Below are 15,818 nucleotides of genomic sequence, written 5' to 3'. Positions count from 1 at the left end.
TGAGCTGTTTAAATGTTGCTGTTTTTACCTGTCTGTTCTTGTCCGAAAGTGGAACATTCCCAGGGAGAAGAGGAAGGTTCCACCGGGTTCCTTAAGTCACCAAAAGCCCCGCCCAGGATTCAGTACCTTCCCCACCCCGAATTCTCGCCACGTTCTTCCCCGGTTGGTTGATACCAAGGCAAAGCATCCCTTTCATGGTTAGAGAGGATCGGTTGCTTAAATGAGTTCATGTCAGTGTTGTATTTATGGTTTTACAATAAAACAACCTTTAGGACGATGCAGTGTGTGACGTTTTCTCTTGGGTTTGGGGACAGGCCGTGCCATCCAGCAGAGCTGTGTGGAGGGGGGCCATTGGCTGGTGACCCAGGCGGCAGCTCGAGGCATCCCAAGGGGACCACAGGCTGGGCATGCCCACTGCTCGTCGATGAGTCAGTGATGAGCTTCGACGCTGGACCAGCTCGGGAGGTGCTGGACCAATGGGGGAGGAACGTGGCTGAGAAGACGCCCCCTGTGGGCCCAGTGTGCCCGGCCCTGTGGGCATTCACGAGGCCCTTGTGCTCCTCTGTCCGGCGGGTGGGCCTCCCCAGCATGAGTGATGTTGACACCGTTATGTGTCATGGTTCACTTTCTGGAGAAGCGTCAGTGGTTTCTGTCCAGTTCCTCGTGGTACCTGGGCGCTCCTCAGCGCCCTCACTGAGCTTGAGGACCTGCCTGGAGCACGTGTCCAGGCCCCACATCATCCGCGCGTCTCTAAAGTAGCTCAGACCCAAGGCGAGTCGAGAGAGAAGAGGCTTCCGGAAGAGCTGGGGCCCGAGCAGGAGGGAGGGCGACAGCTCCCCAGACAGCCCACTGCTCCACAGCCTCTGTTCTCAGGTAAGTGAGTAGCAGGACCCCTGCCCCACCCCTGCTTCACCCTCTCTCCAGGATCGGGTCACTGGACTTTAAGAGGATGTGCCTTGGAGTGGAAGTCGAGGCAGGAGCTTCTCTGCTTCTCAAACAAACAGCCTGGAGGCCTGCGGGGGACCCTCTGGAAGGTCATGACCAAATAAGGCCAGGGTGTGGCCTGTGAGCTCCCAGCCCTTGCAGCCAAGGGCCAGCCTCTGGGTTTTACAGGATTGTTTTACAAAGGCCCGAGAAGGATGAGTTTCCTCACTAGGCAGCCGCTTCTGTTTTGTAACAAACGTAAGCAGAACTCTTAAAAGAAAATCTGGAGCTGAAACTGAGAACCAGGTGCATCTTCAGGGAAGGGGCAGCCACTTGCCTGGGAATGATCCCTGGTGCCTTCTGAGGTGAACCTGCCTAGTCCTGCGAGGAGGGTCACAGGTAGGTGCACCCCCACCCCACCCCACCCCAGAGGGAAAATCGGGCTACCTTGGTTTATTTCATTTTGGTGAAACTGGTGGCAAGTGGCACAGAGACAAATGACTAAGGGAGCAGGCAGGTCGGGGATAGGGCTGGCGAACCCCAAGGTGAGGCCCCTCCAGAGGGGCATCTGTCACCCTCTTGGCCTCGGGATGCAGGCCCAGGGTGGCCAGAATTTGCTTGTGGTGAGACTGTAAGAGGACCGGGTTTTTATGGAAGCTGTGTTTCAATGCTGGTTTCAGAACGGTACAGAAGTACTTTGGGAGCCCAGTATCCCCCCATGGCAGGAGCCAGCCGGGCACAGTAGCTTCCACCTGGTGAAGCATTTGTCCTTCAGGCCACTTCAAAATACCCCTCTTCAGAGTGGCACCTTCCAAGTACCCTCAGCAGCTGACCCAGCGTGTGAGGCATGTGCAGAGAGGACGGGGCGGACCTGACGTGTCTGTCAGTGCCAGGCTGAGGAGTCCCCGTCACTCCTCTCTGAACAGCTGTCTCCCCTTGCTCCTGACCCACCCACTTCTGCCCAGGGAGTCCTGGCCACGAGCACCCTGTCCTTCAGGTCAGTTCTGTTGGAACCTGGAAGCCACAGCTCTGGACTTCGGAGGAGGGTCTTTGTGTCTGACTGAGGGGCTGCAGAGCTCTCTACACCCACATCTTGCCTCTGGGTCACCCCCTCAACAAGAGAGGTGGAATTCCCTCCCTCCTTCCTGGCCTCTCCAGAAAATAGGCTGAGTCAGGCAGCAGAGGCAAGCCCTTGACAGACCTGTCGTCTGGCCCTCAGTACGCCGGTCACTCCCCGGGGAAGAGGCGTACGGCCATGCCTGGTTTCTGCAGTAGCAGCGTGGGGACTTGGGAGGATGCAGTTAGCGGGAGACATTTATGAATCCGACGTTTATGAAAGCAGTGTGTAAAGCAGAGCGTCCTGGTGGTGTGTCTTCTGGCCAAGGTGACGGGAGCAGCCCTGGTCCGCCCACCTGCTCCTTCCCAAGCATAGGAGAAGGCAGCCCACCCAAGGGCTTCTGCCTCAGGTCCAGGTTCTGTCTTAGGAAGCCAAGGAATAGTCTCCTTCCAAGGCAAGAGCCAAGGATTCTAGGGGACAGGCACTTGGAATGAGGTGTGGAAAGGGCCAGGCAGCTGGGGGTGGGGACGGGGCGATGGCTGAGGGAAAGCGCTAGAGAGGAGTCAGGTGCAGTCAGGGACCGGGGATGGTTCCAGGCACTTGCTGTTCACCTGAGCTCCCTGAGCACACTAAGGTACCAGTATTTCCTCTGACCCTGGGCCACCCACGACCTCCCGCCAACTTCTCCCAGAAACAAGTGCCCAGAGTTTGATTGAAGCAAAACAAAATAACCCACCACGCATGATCGTGGAACAAGGGGCTGTGATGCATGCGGCATCCTTGGCGCAGACTGAAGGGGGGCCGTTCCACTTCTGGGAGTGCTGGGTGGGTCATGCCCCACCCGCTTCTTCCCTTCCCTGCCCCCCGTTGGGTTCCATGTATGATGGCAATGCAGAGTCAAGACAGGGCATTCCAGCAAGGTGCAATCTGGTTTTATTTGACCTGGGTCCCTAGACCCCCTGCCTTGGGAGGGACGCTAGCCTCTGGTTTGCAGACTGGCCGGCCATCAGTTGGAGAAGCGCAGCAGCTCCTCATCCCCTGTGGGCAGAGAAAGACTCAGGAGGGGGTCCAGGTGGGGGCCTCCTGGGGGGCCGCCTGGAGGAGGGAAGGCCACCTGCTGAGTCCTCTTGCTGAGTGACAGCACTTGGGCATGCCACAGAGCGATCTGATTTTTTTTTTTTTCCTGCTGCTTCTGATTTGCCTTAGGGGCCATTTTGCAGTGAGAAAATCAGGGCAGAGAAATCTGTGGCTCCTGTTCCCATATTGCCATTATCAGTAGCAGCTGTCATTAGCTGAGCACCAGCTCTGCCAGGTACGGTGAAGTTGGGAGGTGCGTATTTCATCCCATTTTACAAGAGAAAATGGAAGCTCAAATCACCCTTCTCGCCCTCCCCTCTGTGGCTAGCCTGAACCCAGCAGCATGAGAACTGGAGCCCAGCTCTGAGTGTGCCCGGACCTAGCAGGGTTAACACCCTGGGCTTGGCCGATTTGACAGATGGGAAGCCGAGGCCCTGAAGGTGGTGGCCAGCTCACCAGGAATTCCGCCCTGCAGAACCCACCCAGAACCCACCCCCTACCAGGCTCCTCCCACCTGCACCCTGGCAGCCCCGCCCTCCAGCCCGCCACCCTCCAGGGCCTACCATCGCCAGGGACGCCGCAGTACTCCTTGCACTCCTTCTCTGAGTAGAACTTGTTGCCGTTGCCGTGGCAACCCCCATAGTTGAAGAGGACACACTTCCCCTGGACGGCATCAAATGCCCAGAGCTGCATGAACGCTTTGCAGGGGCCAGTGACTATGGGGAGATTGCAGGCCGCTGTGTGGTGGAGAGAGGCACAGAGCTTTGGTAAGACTGTGACTGTTCACTGGGAATACGAGGGCTGCCCAGCCAGGGCTCTGCTTAGCTAGAACACACGGTCCCTCTTTGACAAATTGGGAAATGAATTCGCCCTGGCCTAGGGTCACCAAATCCATATCCATGGCTTCAGGAAGCTTGCCCTGGAATTCCACCACTGGACACTGGAGCTCCCATGGCAGGGGTCTGTTGGGAGAATGGGTGTGTGTGGGGTTTGAGGGCACAGGGCAGGGGCCACGCTCACCCACGGTGCGGCACGTCTGCAAACACTCCTTCTCGGAGCCGAAGTTGTTGCCGTTGCCCAGGCAGCCGCCATATTGGAAGGTCTCACAGGCCATGGAAGAGCCGTTGTAGAAATACCTCTCAAACAGGCCCAGGCAGGGGCCTGCTGAGTGGTCCAGCTGGCAGGAGTCTGGGAAGGGGCAAAAGAGCATCACTTAGTGCTTACTGTATACCTGTTACCAGGCTGGGCACTTAGTATGCATCATCTCTTTTAATTTTCCCTTCTAGAGAAAAGATTATCAGCTCCTTTTGTAGATGAAGAAACTGACTCTCAAGAGAGGTGAAGTGACTCACCTAGGGTTACCCAGAACTAAGATTCTAAACCAGGTCCATGGGACTCCAAAACCAATGCTCATTCACTCCATTAACATGGGGAGTGACCAGTGACCCACCAACCCACCATTCCTGTGTTCGTCTTAGCTGCCAGGGAATCTGTGATCATAGTACTTGGTGATACATTCCCCACCCCACGCTGGCCAGTCTGACCCCTGCACTGGGTTGCTGCCCCCATGCCTTTGTTCTCATTATCCCTGACTCTGGAATGCCTTCCATTCGACCCAGATGCCTGGACACAGCATGAATTTCCCTTGGTCTAGGAAATCTTCCTGATGTCCTCATCCCTGTATCCTCTAAGCTTCCTTGGCCCTTCGCTGACCAAAAGAGAGCTTTGGGATCCATCACTTTGTCCCTTGGGTGCCTCCCCACTAAAGCAGAACATTCAAGAAGACAAGAGTTGTGGCTTGTCTCTGTGACCCCAGTGCCCAGCACAAGGCCGGAGATGCAGCAGGTTTGATATCTGCTGAGTGAATCGGAGACAGAGTGATTGGTGAGCACTGCCAAGTACACCAGGCATCCTCTTGCCCTTCCCCCTCCCTCCTACGGAAGCCCAGTGGTCAGACCACTGGCTACGATCGCATCACATAGATGGGAAACCAAGGCCTGGAGGCCACACCATGTTGCTGGCAGAACAAGAACTGACACAAAGGCGCCGAGGACCATGCCCTATGTTCCTCGCTCCTGCGTCAACCCTGGCGCAGTACAGAGTACTTCATTTGCCTTTTCTCAGCCCAGTCTGACTCTCCAGCAGAGAGAGAGGAACTTCACAGGGATAAGGTAGCAGGGTAAGCCAGCCGTGGGCCCTCCTCTCCGAGCACAGCAGAGTGGGTGAAGAGGCAGGTGCTCATTACCTTCCTTCCTGTCGAGACCCATTACTAGTTGCCCAGCCCCTGATCCTTCATCTTCTTGGGGCAGCACTGCCCGCCGGGCTCTCTGGGGAGAAGAAAAGAAGCTGTTGCCAAGACCTTGCCACTGTTGCTCCCCTGTGCCCCTGGAATGCATGATGGTTCGCTGTGGGAACCGGGATACAGATGGAAGCATGGCTACTAGACTGGTTAATGAACTCTTCCCAAGAACACCAACCTGAGTTCCATAATGGGCATCACGGCGTAGGTTTCTAGTCAGAAATGAAAATCAGAACCATAAGGTACAGTACCTCCATATCCAACCTCTGGCTGAAAGGCCTGAAGGGATTTACCAATGGAAAAGACTCTCCCAGAGCCAGAGACCCGGAAAGGGCAGCGATCCCATGCTTGGAATGCAAGGCAGTTTTGCACCGTGGAGTTTGGGTGCAACTGCTTTGTGCAGGAGGAACTGACCAGGCCATCATTAGCTGCCTGTGAACGAAAACTCCACCCCGAGAGTAAGAAGGAACCCCAAGACTGACCCTAACACGCCTGGCCACTGAGTGGAGCCCGCAGAGCAGGGCGGGCTGCCGAGGCTGTCAAGACCTGCCTGAGTAGGCTCTCCTGAGGCAGGACCCCGGTGCGACCAAATGAGGCATGAGCGGGGACACCGCCTGCCACCAGGCAGCCTTTCCGCCACAGACGAGACCTGGAACTTCAAGAGCGGAATCTCAGAACCTTAAATGTCCCCTTTTCCTTTGAAAGTGCAACGGATAACTAGGAAGAGTCAGGGTTTCCAATCGACATGAATCTGGAGCTAGCAAATAAATTAGAAATAAAAATGGTAAGGGGCAGAATGAACTGGCCATCCACAGAACAGAATGGCCACAAAGGCTACAGCAGACAGGCCGTCGCAGGAGAAGGAAGCGACACTCCCAGCAGACGTGAGAAAAAGACAGAAGTGGGAAGAGTCAGGAGAAGATAGCGGACGTGGAAGACCAAGGCGCCGGGTTGAGGGGATGGGTGTCCCCAGCAGGGGGCTGGAAGGGAATTCAGTGGTATTGTGCAAGAGACTTCCTGAAACATGGAGGACACGCAGTCTGCACACGGGGGAGCAGCACATGCCAGGAAGTGTGTGTACAGAATTCTCAGCACCGCCATGTGTCCTTGTTACCATGTTGACTTTGAAGACACTTTTCCCAGGCACCAAGGCACCAGGGCAGGAGAAAACAAGTTGCCTAGAAGGAGAGAAAATATCACCCTGGCCTCAGGCCTTTCCACCACGGTAATCAGGGCTTGAGAATAACGGAGCCATGTACACACAGTCCTGAGGGACAGAAGGGATGCTGTGTCCAAGCAGCATGGCCGCCAGATCCTCAGGAATCGGGCGGTTGTTCTCAAACTTGCACGATGCAGGGGTTAAAACACCCAAGAACAACTCAAAAAAAACAAAAACAAAAACAAAAACAAAAACCCACCGGGCAAAGAAATGGCACCAGTTAGGAGATCTCTAGAAAGGAGGGACTCAGGAGAGGAGCGCCGGTAGCTACGCTCACTAGCGGTGACCGGTAGAATCCACTGAAACAGCTCGGAGGGCCAGCTCTGCAGAACTCCAGAGCTGCGGGTGCCGTCCCGCCCTGCCCGCCACCCTGGGGGTGACGGCGACAGCCTGGCAGGGCTGCAGTCAAGCTGGACAAGGCGAAAGGAAAAGGGGGAGGAGAGGGGACAAATCCGGAGTGCCAACGTCTAGCTAATCAGAACAGTGACCATTCTGCAAAGTCACCGGTAGCCGCGCCAGCCTCTCAGATGTCTTTTTCTAACTTTGCTGGTCCTTAGGACACACCTCTCTTGTGGTGAAGAACTATTTATTTGAAGTTCAAGACGTCCACTTCAATTTCTTTGTTTTTAAATCCAAGTAAAACTATAATTAATGTTCTTAAAAATTAAAGATGACATCTGCAGCATAATCCCATTTAATAACAGTCTATCCGTACGTCCATCTGTCCTTCCTTCTGTCATAAAGGAATGCTGCTAGTTTGGGGGGGTGGAATTTTTTTTAAAAACACTTTTGCTTATCTTGATGCTTTTCTTATGGATTTCTTTATAATGAGCATATGTTACTCTGATAAGATCAATGGTAATTTTTCTTAAAAATATAAGGGTAAATATAATATGTTAATAGTGTTAACTTTACATAGGAATATGGATTTCTTCTTTTGTACTGGGGATTGAACCCAGGGACTCTTAACCACTGAGCCCTTTTTATTTTTTATTTTGAGACTGAGTCTCACTAATTTGCTTAGGGCCTTGCTAAATTACTGAGGCTGGCCTTGAGCTTGAGATCCTCCTGTCTCAGCCTCCTGAGTCACTGTGATTACAGGTGTGTGCCACCTCGCCCAGTGGAATAAGGACATTCTTATCTCATTTTTGTTTTTTCATTTTTCAAATTTCAAGAATATGTTTATAAATAAATATCATAAACACACACACACACACACACACACACACATACATCAGCATGATGACTGTAATTCCCAAATAATCCGAGAACACAAGAATGAAGAAAGTGTAATCAATATGGCAAAAGGCAGGAAAATAAAAGGGAAGCAAGCCCCAAATTCAGAAGGAGCTGAGGAGAGGATCTTCCTGTTCTAGATTTGCTGCTTTTCAGGGAAATCAACTGCCTTTATTTTCGTGCACTGAAATCACCATTCCTCGTCGGATACTGTTCCTTCATTGTTAAATGTCTCCCTTCTTTGCGACACTTTCAGACACCCTGTTCAGAGTTTTTCTAACACGTCCTTGAACTCCAGCACAACTCTGGAAGGTGAGCATAATGACCCCATTCCACCGACAGGACAGTGAGGTCCCAGTGGGGCAGCAACTAGCCCAAGGGGCAGAACCGAGTGAGCCCAGGTGGGTCTGAGCTCCACATCCGCCCCAGTGCAGGCCCCTCAAGCCTCCTCAGTGACCCCTGCACCACGCAGGCCTGGGCAAGGCCAGCCACAGCCCACAGTATGGAGCCTCTGGTGGGGCAGCACTTACCCGGAGCGGGGTGGGTGCTGGTTCCTGCTCCCCAGGGACACATTCCCCTAGGTCAGAAAACGGGAGAGAGGAGTGAATGAGAGGACCAGGCTCGGGGGAATCCTAGACCCCGATTTCTCTTATGGTGCCGGGAGGCCTCCTGCTGGGAACCGTCCTGTGCCGCAGCCCCTTCATGAATCCCCCCAACTATGCTGGCTCAAGGTCAGTCACTGCACCCTCACCCCCATCTGTGCACCCCGCCAGCATCATTCCATCAGCATCGCCCCAGGAGCAGTGGGACGTGCTGTGGTCCCTGACGGCTTGACCTCACTGACCCCTCGCAGCACTTGGGAAGGTGTATTATTCCCATTTTACAGATGAGAAGATGAGGCTCTGAGAGGTTGGCTAGCCAGAAGCCACCCAACACAGATGCTGCGGTCCCCAAGCCTGCGCTCCTAGCGCCGACACTCTGCTGCCTCCCGAGAGGTGGGTCTGGGCTCTGCACACAGCCTCGCCGGGAACCTGGAATCGAGTCCAGCCCTGGCTCCACCAGGTGCAGAATGGAAGACATGGAACAAATCCAGCGGCTCTGACTGTCAGAAGGGGAGGGCACTGCTGTCCCTGTTTGTCTCTGAGGGTGGTAGGAAAGAGCCAGGGCCTCGGGTGGTTTGGGGGCAGGGAATGAAGAGTGAAGAGGGGACAGACATTCAAGGTGGGGACCGGAACCCTTTACCTCTGTCGGCCATTGTGAAGATGGAGTCCTCGGGGATGCCCACTCCCAGGGCCATCTCCCTGAACGCCTGCAGGAGGCTGTCCCTCAGCTGTGGCTCTCGCCCTGCGGGGGAAGCAGAGGACACCGGGCCCAGGGGAGTTTGTGTGATGATTGTCACTTATGAAAACCAGTGGCCCCTTCCATCTCCAGGACACCCGCATGGGAAGAGAGGTTCTCAAGAAGGAGGAAGCGCCCCTTCCCAGCTCCCAGCGAGTCTCCCGAGTCCCCACGCCAGGCTCTTTCCACTGGCTCCGTCAGGGTCCTGGAGGCTCGGGAACTGATTCTAGAGATCAGAGCAGGGGACTGTGCCTCACAGGGGTAAACGCGTTCCCCGACCTGGAGTTTCGTCAGAAGGAAAACACAAGGCCCCTGCTCTACCCCACTCGCCATCCATAACCCAACAGTCCCCTCCCGCCAGCCCCCCGGGCTCCTCTCGGCCTTGTTCCTTACCGTAGAGCTTGGCGGTCATGGTGGCTCCGTGGCGGCGGCTGATTTTTTTGGTCAGAATAATGGCGTACTCGTCGTAGTTGGTGTGCACCACGTAGGACTCCATGGTGACGTTCCATCCTGCACAGGAGATGCAGCCAGCCACCGCGTCAGTGGTCAGAGGCTTTGCACCCGGAGACCCGCTGCCCAGTCACACCGTGCCTTCCTCCGTCACCTGGCCACCCAGCCCTCCTGGGCTTTTCTTTGTAGGTTCACCCGTCTTCGGTCTCTCTAGGCACCGACTCCTCTCCTGCACGCGTGTGCCGATTCGCCCCGCACCCCGTCCATCAGTCCTCTCTAGTCCATCCTCCCTCCTCCCTTCCTTCTTTCCTTATCACTGCATCGGCTCATCCCTGCACTCATTCCTCGGGCACCCACACCGCTGTTCACTCACCACTCTCTCACTCATTTGCTCGCTTATGTATCCCTCCCTCCCTCCGAGTAAAAGTTCGTAGGTTCAGCCCTCACGTGATTACTTGGCACCTGGGGCGAATTTGCTGAGTTAACGACTACGTCGGTGCCCAGATCCCTCTGTCACTCAGCGCCAGGCACCGCACGACCTGGGGCTGGAGGGGTCTGGGCTTTGCCCTGGGCACTCAGCACCACCTCTTCTGCACACAGGCTCATGACCGGGAGGAGGAGAGGGAGAGGGATGGAGGGGGCGTCTGGAGGAAGCCAGGCGACATCTCAGCTGAGTGGGAGGGAAGGTGACGGTGTGGAGGGAAGGGGAACTGAGGACAGGAAGGGACTTCTGAGCAAAGGAGAGGCCCGCGGCCTCCACGCGCACTCACTGGGTTTGCGGTAGAGGAACTTGCCGGCCGTGCTCGTCTTCTCGTAGGCCCCCGCGATCTCCTCGCAGACGCCTCTCCTGGAGAGAACCCAGCGAGCGGAGGTCACCCCTGGTGGACAGGGCGCCCGCAGGGCTCCTTCCAAACATCATGCTTCTCTTTAATTTCAAATGAACGTTTCCAAGCATCTTGTCTAATACCCGCTTTACATACGAGAGGACAAAGGGACGAGTCCATGCCATCTGCTTGGCAAAGCCAGCACCGACATCACCGTCCTCAACCAAACCTGTGCATCACGCCGATGGCCCCGGGGGTGGGCGGAATGAGCGAATGTGTTGGTCATTCCTGTTCCGAGTGTCTCTTGCCCAGTGTCCCCATCCAAACAATGGGGACCTCACGGGTTGCTGTGAAGGCCAAGCGGATCAGGCCTAGAGAGCTGGGTGAGCACTACACAGCCGGCCACTACTGGTAGGAGGCCTCTCATCCATCCAGCGGACGTTTACGGGGCAGCACACACGCACCAAGCGCATGCGCCATGCTGGGAATTCCGAGGCGAGCAAGGCCGGGGCCTCTCCTGCAGCTGGCCCTCCCGAGGGCCAAGCAGGCTGGCCAGAGGCAGATGTGACCAGAGTGACCAGTGCCAGGTTGGGGGAACATGGTGCTCCCACAGCTCAAAGAGGGCCTGTGGCCTGAACCCGGGGTCCGGGGGGCCTTCCTGGAGGAAGTGTCATGGAACCAGAGCCCTGAGGACGGGTGGGAATTAACCCCAGGGGCAGGGACAGGTGCTTCCAGAAGGAGCCTCACGGGCAAAGGCCTGGGGTGCAAGGGGAGAAGGTTTTCAGAAACCGCAGGTCCACAGGGCAGGTCACAGTGACCAGGAGAGCACGGGGTGGCAACTGGCCAGTGGCGGGGGAGGCCAGAGGCCTCCATGTCAAAGGTCTCAGTCTAATTCCCAGGGGCAGCGGGGAGCCAGGGAACGGGCCCATGAGCCCCAGCCCCCTAAGCAGATGTGAGGTTTTGACAGCTTCCTGGCTTCTGGGTGAAGGATGGGCTGGAGGGCAGGGTGGCCTTCGACCGGGAGGAGCCGACGGTTGCTGTAGACAAGCAGCGAAGACGGCCTGGCCCGGGGGTGGCAGTGCGGGGGGAGAAGCGAGGCTGGCCCCTGGGGCGAGGGAGCCCCGAGGAGGAGGAGGAGGTGCAGACAGGACCACCTCCTGGAGGAGGCAGAGAGGGACCCGGTGGGAGGCAAGGTTGAGGCTGGGCAGAGGCCTGAAGGCTCCGGGACGAGGTGGGCGCCCCCCGCCCCTGCTCACCGCCAGTGAGTTTGGATGGTGCTGATCTCCGCCTCCGTGGTCCCCTCTCCCAGCACCAGGGTGCTCATGCTCATCCTGTCCTTGATCCTCTTCAGCCAAGGGCAGGTGGAGCCGATGGCCAGGTTGAACCACTTCCCGTAGATCTAGGAGGCAGGCACAGGACCCGGCTTCCCTCCGACCCGGAGGCGCCTGCCTGCTCCCCTCCCGCCTCTCCCTGGGCAGCCCTTGAAGTAAGAGTGCCTCATGGTTGACAGTGGCGTCACAGGCGCCAGGTGGCTTAGGAAGGAGGACCCCACCTGCCGCTCGGAAGGCTTCACAGAGCTGAGTCTGTGCTGCCCCGGGGATGGGGGCAGCCCCCACGCTCTGAGGCCACCAGCCACTCCTCGCCAAGAGACAAGTCCTGTCTTCACTGCTCCGGGGCAGGGAGCTCCTGGGACCAGGCCTTTCGATTCCACTAGGCCCTGATCAAACTTGGCCCTGCTTCTCCCCTTCCCATAATCTCCCACCCCGTCCCGAAGCTGACGGGCACACGCCTGCCCTGTGCCATCCGGGTTCTGTCCACACCGTGCATGTGGGACGAGGCCCCTGGAAGAGCTAACAGAAGGATGTTGTAGGAAAGGTGAGTCACTGCAGGACCAAGGGCTGGGACAGGGTGACCCCCGAGATTCACACCACCCTGGGCTGTGCGAGGGGCCACAGGGCGGTGGCCCCCAGAGGAAGCCTGCACTCGGGCGGCTTCTCACGGGAGCATGGATTCTCCTGGGCGCGGGCGAGGGCAGGATGCTTGACTCATGGACCTAAGATGAGAGGGGGTCCCGCGGAACAAAGGGCAGACAGACAGAGCTGTAGCTTCAAAGGACCCCAGGGTCCCAAACGGCGTGATCAGGAGGGCCCGTGAGACTGACCCCTGGCATGCCAGGGGAGTTCCCGAGCGGGAGACTGAGACCCCAGGAGGCCCAGCAGCTTGGACATGACCATGGCCACCTCCCCCATAGGCCAGCCTTACCCGGGTGACGTCGAAGTTCTCCTGCACTTGGATGTCCTCTGGCAGGGTGGGCACAGGGTCAGCGCTCACCACCAGGCAAGCGGTCAACAGCAGAAGCAAGGCTCGGGGAGCCTGTGTGACTCTGCTCTTGGGCCTCCGGGGCTGCATGACTTGATCTGGGGACAGAGGGGTCACAGCCTTCCTGCCAGGGCCAGCTGGGGACTGAGGCTAGGGAAGGGGACGGAGGCTTGTAGGTGACCTTGGTGTTTGCTCTGCTTGATGGGACCAATCAGGGCCCAAGGCTAGCTGGGATCGATCACTGTCGCCTGCCTGGGGTTGATCCCTGCAGACGGGAGGCCAGGCGGCTGCCTCAGAAGAGACCCAGGCTCAGCGCGAGGGGGCTCAGCCCCTGGAGAGCCTCCCACCTGCCTCGGGGCCAGGCGAGGACGAGGGAGGCAGGCAGCCCTGGCCTTTCCTTCTGGTTCATTCCATCTGGACCTGCGCTGAAAGCCATCGATTCCAGCCCGATTGGGTTTGTTTCTCACATGAGAAAACTGAGACCCAGGGAGGGGAAGTGACGGCCCAGAGGCCACGGCAAGTCTGCAGAGCAGGCTGGAACCCGGCACCCTGCCCTGGCTTCCCGAGGTCCTTGCAAATGATAGTAGAGACAATGATGATGTGACACTGGAGGACAATAGCCCCTCACTGAGCACCGGCTGTACCAGGCTTTGACCCCCAGGCCACAGGACTGACTCTCACGCCCCCAACCCAGGCAGAGGTGCTACCTTCCCCCTTTACAAACAGGCTTTGAGTCTCTGAGAGGTGAAGTGACCAGCCAAGGTCCCCCGGCTGGGACGTGGAGTTGCTGGGAGGGGCAGCATTGGGCAGTGGTCAAGGCAGGGACTGAGGAGACAGCCAGCCTGTGATGGCATTCCAGCTGTGTGACCTTGGGCAAGTCGCTCTGCCTCTCGGTGCCTTGGTTTTCTCCTCAGTAAATGAGGATAACGCCCGTCGCTGGTTCCCGGCGTTGTGGTGAAGACCGAAGGCCTTCAGGCTGGGGAGACACTCACCCTCTCCCCGCCCCGTGGGGACAGCCAAACCTGCTAGTGGGGCTTCAACAGTGTCCCCTCCAAACCTCAGGTCCACCTGGAACTGCAGAACGCAACCTTACTTGCAGATGTGATTTGTTAAGATAAGGATGTGCTGGGTGACAGCAGTCCTGAGTCCCATGTCCCGAGAGAGACACTCAGAGTCAGAGACGCACAGAGGAGATGAGGCAGAAGGCTGGGGTGCAGCCACAGGCCCGTCTGCCTAGACTGGCGAGAAGTAAGGGACTGTCCCCACCCCACGTCCCCAGAGGGAGCCGGTCTCTGTGACCCCCAGCCTCCCGTCCTGAGAGATTTCATTTCTGCTGTTGTCAGCCACCTGGTTTGCGGTGCTTTGCGACAGTGGCTTTAGGAAACGAGGGTCATCTTTCGATTTAAGACATTAAATGGGAAGTTTAGGAAACCGGATCTGCGTGCCTCCCAAGCTCGGTGTCACCCGCACTACCGTGGGCCTCCCCACGACGTTCTCTTCTCCAGGGGTTCAAGGTGCTGTCCTTCCTCTGTCCCCCTCTGTCCCCGCTCCTGCACAGGAGCCTTTCATCCAGGCAGCAGCCTCCCTGCTAAGCCCAGAGCCACCCTTTCAGAAAGGCAGTTTCCAGAACGAGACCCCTGCTCATGTGAGAATTGGGGGGTGGGTCCCCACATTGCAGTGCATGAACAAATGGTGCATCATGAGGTCCAGTCACACCCTCCTTCCTCCTTATCCAGAGTAAGTGGGTCTCTGTTTTTAAGTTTCCTTTGCTCCACATCAGACAGCCTGGCCACTGACTGCACTTCCTTTTTGCTTTGGCTGCCAGGAAGCTCAAAGCCATGACCTATGTTTTGGTTTAGTTTTCTGGAATAGTTAACCCCCCCGTGCTCACGTGGTTTCTTGGACTTTTACGGTTTAGCTGACAGCAGTGGCAGGAGGCAGTGTGGACTCAGAGGGCACGCCCAGGACTGGAAGGCAGACATTCTGACTTCTCATTCTGGGTGAACTTGGGGCAGCTTTCTCTCTCTGAAGCCTTCTTTCCCATTCTGTAAACTGAAGACAACAGTCCCTCTTCCGTCTGCCAAGAGGTCAAGAGAGACCCTGTTGGTGACAGCACCGTGTGACCTGTCCACTGCCCTCCCTGGTGACAATATAGAGCGTCTGCCACCTACTCCGGCTGCTGCGGTGCACCAGGACGGCTCACCTGACCTTCACGGCAGGCAGGCAGGACGGGGGTCATCAGACCGGAAGCACGAGGCTCTCAGGGTGCACCAGCCCCGACCCTGCCTCCTCGGGACGGGGCTGCTCATTCCCTGCACAGCCTGCCCGAGGTCGGGGAGAGGCCCGAGGTCGGGGAGAGGCCCAGGACGGGCCCGGGATGTTGATCTCTCCCACCTCCGGGGATGTTTGTGACCCTGAGATTATTAACCAGAGCAAACAGAGAGGGACAGTGTGGCGAGGCCCCCTGGACTTTGCACCGCTGTTTAAACATTAAGCCCAGAACACCAAGAGGCCAGGCGGCCGCACGGGGGCCTCTCCCTCCTGGCCGGCCGGGTGGGAGGTGGAAGCTCCGGGCGCCTGCCCTCCTTGGCGGCCCACGGGTCCAAGAGTCCACAGGAAGCAGCCGGCTTCCAGAACCATGTCAAGGGGGGCGAGCCTGGCCCCCCAGGGAGGGCGTCAGGGAGAGGAGGCCTCCCCGGGACTCAGGAGGGAAGCGGCTCTTGGGGGTTCCGTCATCCGCTCGCGTATCCTCTCACCAAACGCACGCGCCAGGCTTGCTGCGGGGACAGCACGGGGACGTGGCAGCCTCCTGACGCTCCCGAGAGGGCTGGGAGCTGAGTAAGAAGACGGAAAGGCAGCGCTGGGGAGCAGAGGCCAAGGGGGTGAACCCCGAAGAGTCGCGCTTGCCCGACAGAGGGCGGGGGCAGGTGGGGGCAGGTCCTCTTCCGGGGCCTGCAGGGAGCACCGAGGGCTTTCAGAGGTGAACAGCCCAGTGGGCTAGAAACCAGGAGAGATCAGTCGGCAACCAGGGGAAGGAGCCCCAAGAAATCGTTCCCTAGGAGGGACTTCCAGAAG

At 57.5% G+C, this 15,818-nt stretch overlaps 1 protein-coding gene across 1 annotated transcript; it reads right to left on the bottom strand.

The window, feature by feature from the left end:
- Nucleotides 1-2,894: 2,894 nt before the first annotated feature.
- On the bottom strand, nucleotides 2,895-12,899 carry Ambp (alpha-1-microglobulin/bikunin precursor). The gene is made up of 10 exons (XM_047525711.1): nucleotides 12,687-12,899; nucleotides 11,681-11,823; nucleotides 10,371-10,447; nucleotides 9,544-9,660; nucleotides 9,055-9,156; nucleotides 8,343-8,389; nucleotides 5,304-5,385; nucleotides 4,079-4,246; nucleotides 3,622-3,795; nucleotides 2,895-3,019 (listed from the first exon to the last, which is right to left on the bottom strand). Exons 1-10 carry the CDS (start codon nucleotides 12,831-12,833, stop codon nucleotides 2,988-2,990), a joined length of 1,089 nt encoding a protein of 362 aa, XP_047381667.1. The 5' UTR covers nucleotides 12,834-12,899; the 3' UTR covers nucleotides 2,895-2,987.
- Nucleotides 12,900-15,818: the final 2,919 nt, after the last annotated feature.

The sequence above is a fragment of the Sciurus carolinensis genome, chromosome 14, assembly GCF_902686445.1.
Source record: "Sciurus carolinensis chromosome 14, mSciCar1.2, whole genome shotgun sequence".
In the NCBI taxonomy this organism is placed as follows: Eukaryota; Metazoa; Chordata; class Mammalia; order Rodentia; family Sciuridae; genus Sciurus; species Sciurus carolinensis.
The sequence above is the reverse complement of the archived record's forward strand: the minus strand, read 5'-3'. Positions and strand labels throughout refer to the sequence as shown.

Bases quoted from the DNA above. Each gene is read 5' to 3' on its own strand.
- Ambp (XM_047525711.1), bottom strand. From the start codon at position 12,833: ATGCAGCCCCGGAGGCCCAAGAGCAGAGTCACACAGGCTCCCCGAGCC. The intron at 11,824-12,686 runs GTAAGGCTGGCC...CCTGCCTCCTAG, and splicing joins AGAACTTCGACGTCACCCGG to ATCTACGGGAAGTGGTTCAA. The intron at 3,796-4,078 runs GTGAGCGTGGCC...TCCACCACACAG, and splicing joins GCAGACGTGCCGCACCGTGG to CGGCCTGCAATCTCCCCATA.